Source organism: Dipodomys merriami, unplaced genomic scaffold, assembly GCF_024711535.1.
Source record: "Dipodomys merriami isolate MVZ:Mamm:240054 unplaced genomic scaffold, mDipMer1.0.p SCAF_396, whole genome shotgun sequence".
Classification (NCBI taxonomy): domain Eukaryota; kingdom Metazoa; phylum Chordata; class Mammalia; order Rodentia; family Heteromyidae; genus Dipodomys; species Dipodomys merriami.
Window position 1 is genome coordinate 976,789 of NW_027205559.1, and position 7,672 is coordinate 984,460.

A 7,672-nucleotide genomic window follows, 5' to 3' on the forward strand; every position below is an offset into this window, starting at 1 on the left:
TTGACTAGGAAAATTGTAACATCTGGATCTGGTTTACTTTCTCTTCAAACTGCTTTTATGCTACTGGCATGCTATTGAGAGACTGCTAACTTTAAAACTGGGCCAGGGAAAATAAACAATATTGGCACTTGTCATCCTCTTCAAAATAGTAGGAACACCATGAATTTGAAACTCCTCTTGAGCACCATTCCTATATTGCTAAGATTAAATCCTGCTGGTCAACTTTATATTTCAAATACATTGAAAGAAAAAAAAAGAGATTCTAAAGAAGAATAAGGACTCAAGAGTACAAAATGTATACTTCTTTATTTATATAAATAGGGCTTTAAAATAATACTATTTCAAAGAAATCTGTATTTTTACATTCACCATCAGTGAGTTCCTGACCGGAAAGGCTGTGCATGATGATACACAACAGGGACCTCACTGCACAACAACAGGAGCTCAGGAAAGCACCATTCATTTGAGAAGTAGTAGGCAGGCTCTGACAGTCCTGTTGCACTGCTACCAATGGGAAGACTTAAACTTCTTCCTCCACCAAGTCTTCTTCAAATTCCCCCTGTTCATCAGCAGTGGCATCTTGGTACTGCTGGTACTCGGACACCAGGTCGTTGATATTGCTCTCAGCCTCAGTGAACTCCATCTCATCCATGCCTTCTCCCGTGTACCAGTGAAAGAATGCCTTGCGCCGGAACATGGCACTGAACTGCTCTGAAGTGCGCTTGAATGGTTCTTGGATGGCCGTGTTGTTGCCGATGAAGGTGGCCGACATCGTGAGGCCACGCGGGGGGATGTCACATACAGCTGTCTTCACATTGTTGGGAATCCAGTCTGCAAAGTAGCTGCTGTTCTTGTTCTGCATGTTGAGCATCTGCTCATCCACCTCCTTCATGGACATGCGGCCTCGGAAGATGGCAGCTGCTGTCAGGTAACGACCATGGCGGGGATCACAGGCGACCATCATGTTCTTGGCGTCAAACATCTGCTGGGTGAGCTCGGGCACTGAGAGAACATGGTACCGCTGGCTGGCCCGGCTGGTCAAGGGTGCAAAGCCAGGAATGAAGAAGTGCAGGCGGGGGAAGGGCACCATATTCACGGCTAGCTTGCGCAGATCTGCATTCAGCTGGCCAGGGAAGCGCAGGCAGGTGGTGACTCCACTCATGGTGGCTGACACCAGGTGGTTCAGGTCTCCATAGGTGGGTGTGGGCAGCTTCAGGGTGCGAAAGCAGATGTCATACAGGGCCTCATTGTCGATGCAGAAAGTTTCATCTGCATTTTCCACCAACTGGTGGAAAGACAAGATGGCATTGTAAGGTTCTACCACGGTGTCTGACACCTTGGGGGAGGGCATGACGCTGAAGGTGTTCATGATGCGGTCTGGATACTCCTCTCGGATCTTGTTGAGAATCAGGGTGCCCATTCCTGATCCAGTGCCACCTCCCAGGGAGTGGGCCAGCTGGAAGCCCTGGAGACAGTCACACCTTTCTGACTCCCGCCGCACCACATCCAGCACGGATTCCAACAGCTCGGCTCCCTCCGTGTAGTGGCCTTTTGCCCAGTTATTGCCTGCCCCGCTTTGGCCTATCAGACACAAAGACATGATGAGACACACACTCCAAGAATAATGACTGTGCTCGTCCTATTGTGAAGACAATAGGACTCTTCTGAGCTAACCTTTGCTATTACATTAGATACACTTTGGTGAAATAAAGGAAATGTTTTCAATGTATCTGGGACTCTACAGATCACCCAGGTTCTAAAGAAAAGAGAGTGTGGAGGAAAATACATTTGAACCCAAATCAAGTACTTCTAGAAATGAAGGACTGAGCCTGCCTCAATACTGGAAATGTAGTTACTTTCACAAGAGGGACAGGAGCACAGTGTGATCAGAGGGAAGCTAAACTGCAAGCACTTGTCTGCACCTTGCTCACACATAACTGTGCTTTGATTTCTGGTGTCCTGAAGTGGTTCTGTTATTGCCAGGACTTTAAAATGACCAGCAGTGCTGAAACCTTGTTGGTGGCTTTCGCTACTTGCTGCTCTTTCCCTTCAGAGTCTTCTTTGTCATGGAGGGCTTGCAGAGTTGCACTGATCTGAGCTGTCTGAGTGGCCAGGGGCATGACTCCCATGGACTGGAATAGGTGGGTTAGGTAAGGACAATATCTAGGTGGATAAAGTCTCAGCCCAGCACTGGAGTGCCTGGATGTTAGGACCCATGGACCATGATGACATACCAAATATGAAGTTGTCTGGACTAAAGCTCTGGCCAAATGGTCCCGATCTCACTGAGTCTAATGTTCCAGGCTCTAGGTCCACCATGATGGCCCGAGGAACATATTTGTTGCCTGTGAGAAATAGAGTTGACTTAGGCCTATACTTGAGAAGGAACTTAGGCGGCAGAGCTTATGATTCTAAGTGACTCAGCATTCATTACAAAAATTACAGCATTTGAGGCATGGAAACAGAAAAGATATCTTGAGCATGAATCCTCATGCAAGAGGCTTCAGCAACTTTAAGGATGTTTGCAGTTGTCTATTTCCATGAATATTCATTCCTTTGCTTTGGGCATGGTGGCTGAAATCTCAGCTACAGAGGAGGCAAAGATGAGCATCAGGCTTTGAGTCTAATGGTGCAAAAGAAAGGTGGCAACACCATTTTATTGTGGTTCATCATGGGGCTTGATCTCTGGGCCTGGGCACTGTCCCTCAGCTCTCCAGCTCAAGGCTAGCACTTTATCACTTGAGCCACAACCCCACTTTCAGTTTTCTTATTGGAGATAAGAGTCTCAGGGACTTTTCTGCTGAGGCAAGATTTGAACCATGATCCTCATATCTTAGCCTCCTAAGTAGCCAGCATTACAGGAATGAGTCACCAGTGCCTATCAGCAAGAAACTTTCTCTTTTTTTGTTAATTTTATTTTATTGTAAAGGTGCTGTATAGAGGACTTAGATACATCAGTAAGGAAATGAGAACATTTCTTGTGAAAAATTGTTACACCCCCAATGGGGCTAGGAAGGTGGCTCAGTGGTAAAGCTCTTGCCTTGCATGCCTGAGTCCCTGGGTTCGATTCCTCAGCACCACATAAGCATAAACAAAAAAGCCGGAAGTGGCACTGTGGGTCAAGTGGTAGAGTGCTAGCCTTGAGCTGAAGAGCTGAGGGACAGCGCCCAAGCCCAGAGTTCAGGCCCCACGACCGGACCCCCCAAAAAAAATTGTTACCCCCTCCTTTGTTGTTCTCCCACTATCCCTTCCCTTCCCCAATTACATTTCTCAAGAAATGAACCAGGTTCATGCTTATAATCCTAGCTACTCTGGAGGCTGAGATCAGAGGATCACACTTCAAACGCAGCTGGGGCAGGAAATGTCCTTAAGACTCTTATCTCTAATAAACAAACTGAATACCAGAAATGGCACTGTGGCTCAAGAGGTAGAGTTGCTTGCCTTGCACTGAAGAGTTGAGGGACAGTGCCTAGGCCCAGAGTCCAAGCCACATGACTGACAACCCAACGCCAAAAAAAAAAGCCAGGTATGGCTATTCACCAAGTAGATGTAGGGGAATTCGAGTGTAAGGCTTTCCTGGAGAAAACGTGTATACAATATATATTTCTTGTCTTGTAATTTTTCAATAATGGTTATCAAATAGCACACATCCTTGTATTCAAATACTCAGAGCAACCTTGAGCAATGACTTGCAATTTCACATTTAACCTGATTTGGCCCAAGGGAAAGCAGTTAACATGATGTAAACACCAGTTTTAGAATACCCCCTTCCTAAACATTCACATGAAGAAAACTGGCCATCCTGCTGGATATACAGGATCTAATAAAGACACAACCTAAAATTCTGTTCATAGGAGTGACACAATCCAACCCAACCACTCTCAACCAAGGTGAGGACATCCCAAAATATAGATCTATAAAACTCAAATTAAATAGCTTTGTACTTTTGTTTGTACTTGTTCATTGGTTTAATACATAGGAAAGCCAATTATCCACGATTCTGTTTGTATACAATATACAATAATGTAGAATGGAAACTCAATATAAAATTAAATGAACTTTACATTGACAGTTACAAAAACTGAAAATCTACTCTGTAGACTTCAATTAGGCTGTTTATGTTAGGAAAGACAATATGAATCATTTAAAAGCAATGTTTACAAATTAGTATTGGTTTTTCAACATCAAAAGAATGTTTTCTTACTTTAAAAACCTTAAAAATAATTTATTGTTGGCTAAGTATTCATATTCAAAATGCTTAAGACCAGAAATGTTATAGATTTCAGGGTGAGACACTTTATTTATGCTTTGTGATTTGGACTATTCTCATATATATTAGTGACTGAACATCCCTCTTTAAAATTTTTAAAATTTTCTTTTTCAAAATATTGTTTTAGAAATTTAATCTATATTTTAAAGAGGCAATGTAACTGGGCTCTGGTTGCTTATGGGTGTAATTGTAGCTACTCAAAAATCTGAGATGAGACCTTAGCATCGCAGATTGAAGTCAGCTGGGGCAGGAAAGTCTGGGAGACTCATCTCCAAGAAACTACCCAAAACAAAAGAAGTTCAGAGTCAGTGCCCAGGCTTTGAGCTTAGGATGATCAGCACACAAACAAATGGCACTGGATTATATAATATTTTATCAATTGTTTTAGAATGCATATTTAGGCAGTCTCATTTTTAATTATGTGAAACAGGCTCACGCCTTTAATCCTAGCTACCCAGAAGGCTGAGATCAGAGACTCACGGTTCAAAGCCAGCCAGGGCACAAAAAGCCGGTAAACTCTTATCTCCAATAAAACACCAGAAAACTGGAAGTGGCACTGTGGCTTAAGTGGTAGAGCCGCTTGCCTTGAGCTGAAGAGTTGAGGGACAGTGCCTAGGCCCAGAGTTCAAGCTCCATGCCCGGAAAAAAAATCCAGGTGTGGTTAGTCAGCAAGTAGAGATAGGGGGAACTCAGGCATAAGGCTTTCCTTGGGTAATTCACAAAAGTATACTCAAAAATTAAAACAAAGTATCTGGTGGAGTGGCTCAGTTGGGTACAGAACTTGACTTAGAAGATCAAGGTCCCAAATTAAAACTACAATACTACAATAAGAAAGGCAGGAACTCCTTCCTTTTCATTAGTATTCCCCTGGGAACTATTTTGCCACGGTATGGGAAACCAGATGGGAGACACTCACCAGCTGCCTCGTTGTAATACACCTCGATTCTCTGCAGCTGTAAATGGCTGTCTCCATAGTAGTTGCCAGTGCAGTCAATATTGTGCTCATTGCTGAGCATTTCCCAAAACTGAGATGGAAATAGAAGTGTATTATGACCTAGAATGTTAATTGTCCAAACAATGCATTTTAAAGTAACTATAAGAAACCCATGACCTGTTGACACAAATATATTTGTAAAAAAATTATATTTTCTAAATTAAAAAAAGCACAGACATGCGTGGTATTTTAGTTTTGTTAATCTCTTATCTGGCTGAATAGAAGATGTCTGGGTTCTCCTATGAGTATTCCATCTTATGCAGTACCATATTCTGTTTGTATTCTATGACGAGTAATTGGCCTTACATGGACATGAAATTGCCAAAGCAGTAACTTGAAGACTCAGTTAGAAGGGTCTCCAGAACCCCAAGTGTCCTCACAGCATACACGACAACCAATGATTTAGAAAACACCCAACTTAAGGGAGCTGAGATGGGGCATGAAACTCAGAGAAATTTGCATTAAGGTAGAAAACCTGTTCTCAATTATCTGACACTGATCAGTTGACAAAAAGGGAATTGTCTGTATCTTTCAGCTCAAAGACACTGCATTCCTTGCATTCAAACCAGACCAAACGTGCATTGGTCTATTCCCAGGAAACTAAATACAAAGTTAAGACTAAGACATGCAAGGGATTTGAAACCACCCCAGCCTTGTTTAAATACCACACCCACCAGGGCCACACAAATTAGTGAAATTGGAGAAGCTATCTGGGGGACTTCATTTGCAGAAGGTTAGGGACCACTATGGAGCCCCAACTACCTCAGCCTAGCCATGACCACCACCACCTACACACTCCAAACCCGTCCTCCTTCTCCTTCACCTAAATTTGAGACCTGGATCCTAGGCCAGTGCCATGCTCACCTTTGCGCCAATCTGGTTGCCACACTGGCCTGCCTGTATGTACACAATCTCCCTCATGGTGCAGGGCTGCAGAGCTGATGGATGTATGTCTTCAGCAGTGGTGCCCATAGAGGCAAACAGGTAGAGCTGGGAAGCATGAATCTGACACAGTGAACTCAGAACCCCATTTATACCTCTGATTGTTACAGGGGCAGAGGAGGTGGGGCTAACTTGATTATAGGTGGAGCCAGCAGGTGCTCCAACTCAATCTCTCTATTGCTGGGTAATCAGAGGGCCCTACCAGTTCCTACCTACTCTGGCATCCAGCTGCCAGCTGCAAGTCCATTAGCATAGCTCCCACTCTATTTGGATCATCTGGTCACCCTGCCATCCACTCCCCACTCTGACTCACAAGAGAGTCTGAACCCTGGGATCCAGGAAAGAAGAGGAGGAATATCCTCTGCACAAGGTCCTTGTGTGCCAGAAGCCCAGAACAAGCCTGCCGTCCATTTTTGATTGGAGGGCTTAGAACTGAAGGGGCATTTTCAGCTGTGATCCCAAGAACAAGCTCAAACTGTTGGATTCCATGATTGATCCACTTTCCATTATAGGAAGAGTCAGGGGCTTAGGGTCTAGCCTTCATACACAGGTTTTTCTCTTTCCTCTTAAAAGTAGCTCGCTTTATTACTTGGGCATAGGACTACTACAGTCTACTTTTTGTTTCATTTGGCTTCTGCTCCTAGTGTAATAACTCAGGTCCTGGTCAGAGTGTCTCTTTTTTTTTTTTTTTTTTTTTTTGGTCGGAGTTGGGGCAGGTTAGTGACTTAGGGCTTGAATTTAAGGCCTGGTGACTCTTTCTGTGGTTTTTATTATTATTGAGATTAGGTGATTACCTTAATTTCTCTTATTTCACAGAATTGTGGAATAGTGATATTTAGTTGAAATCACAAACATATTTTAACCTTCACAAGTCAAATTATCATTATCATGGACTATAAAGCTTGTGAATTCTATAAGCTTTGACAATAGAATTTATTTCTTCCACAACGAGTGATATTTACATTTCTCTACTTTTGCTTAGTGTAGGATTTCCTGTCTTTCACTCTCATTCTGCCCCTCTCTTTCTGAGGTTTTATTGATTTACTTATTTAACTGAAAGGTAGAAGGCTCTACTACTTGAACCACAGCTCCACTTCTGCCTTTTTTTAAGTGTTTAATATGAGACAAGAGTCCCATGGGAAGTCAAGGGCAGTACAGTGAGGCTTGAAATCTGAGGCTCACTATTCAATGTCAGCCTGGGCAGGAAAGTCTATGAGAATTACCTCCAATCAATCACAAATAGGCAGAAGATAGTAGAGCTTTAGCCAAGTTTAAGTCCCTAGACTGAACAAACTGAAGCAAGTTTCATGGAATTCCCTGCCCATGATGGCTTTGAACCATGATCTTCAGACTTCAGTGACTTTAGCACTCAGGATTATAAGTGTGAGTCAACATTTACAAATCTTTTTTTTTTTTTTTTTGTCGGTCGTGGGGCTTGAACTCTGGGCCTGAGCACTGTCCCTCAG

The 7,672-nt window shown here is 43.2% G+C and overlaps 1 protein-coding gene across 3 annotated transcripts; it reads right to left on the reverse strand.

Annotated features, from left to right (window-relative positions):
- Positions 1-520: 520 nt before the first annotated feature.
- On the reverse strand, positions 521-6,185 carry LOC138805490 (tubulin beta chain-like). Of its 3 annotated transcripts, none has more exons than XM_069990284.1 (4): positions 6,129-6,185; positions 5,187-5,295; positions 2,235-2,345; positions 521-1,581 (listed from the first exon to the last, which is right to left on the reverse strand). In XM_069990284.1, exons 1-4 carry the CDS (start codon positions 6,183-6,185, stop codon positions 521-523), a joined length of 1,338 nt encoding a protein of 445 aa, XP_069846385.1. The 3 variants fall into 3 exon arrangements, with proteins under 3 accessions (XP_069846385.1, XP_069846384.1, XP_069846386.1); XM_069990283.1 differs by having other exon boundaries at positions 2,235-2,371; positions 5,183-5,295; XM_069990285.1 differs by lacking the exon at positions 2,235-2,345 and having other exon boundaries at positions 5,181-5,295.
- Between the last annotated feature and the right edge of the window lie 1,487 nt (positions 6,186-7,672).

What these genes read in the sequence shown, in the direction of transcription:
- LOC138805490 (XM_069990283.1), bottom strand. Translation starts at nt 6,185, where the DNA reads ATGAGGGAGATTGTGTACATACAGGCAGGCCAGTGTGGCAACCAGATT. An exon ending in GCAACCAGATTGGCGCAAAG is followed by an intron (nt 5,296 to 6,128) that starts GTGAGCATGGCA and finishes TTTCCATCTCAG; the next exon opens with TTTTGGGAAATGCTCAGCAA. An exon ending in TACAACGAGGCAGCTGGTGA is followed by an intron (nt 2,372 to 5,182) that starts GTGTCTCCCATC and finishes TCTCAAGTATAG; the next exon opens with GCCTAAGTCAACTCTATTTC.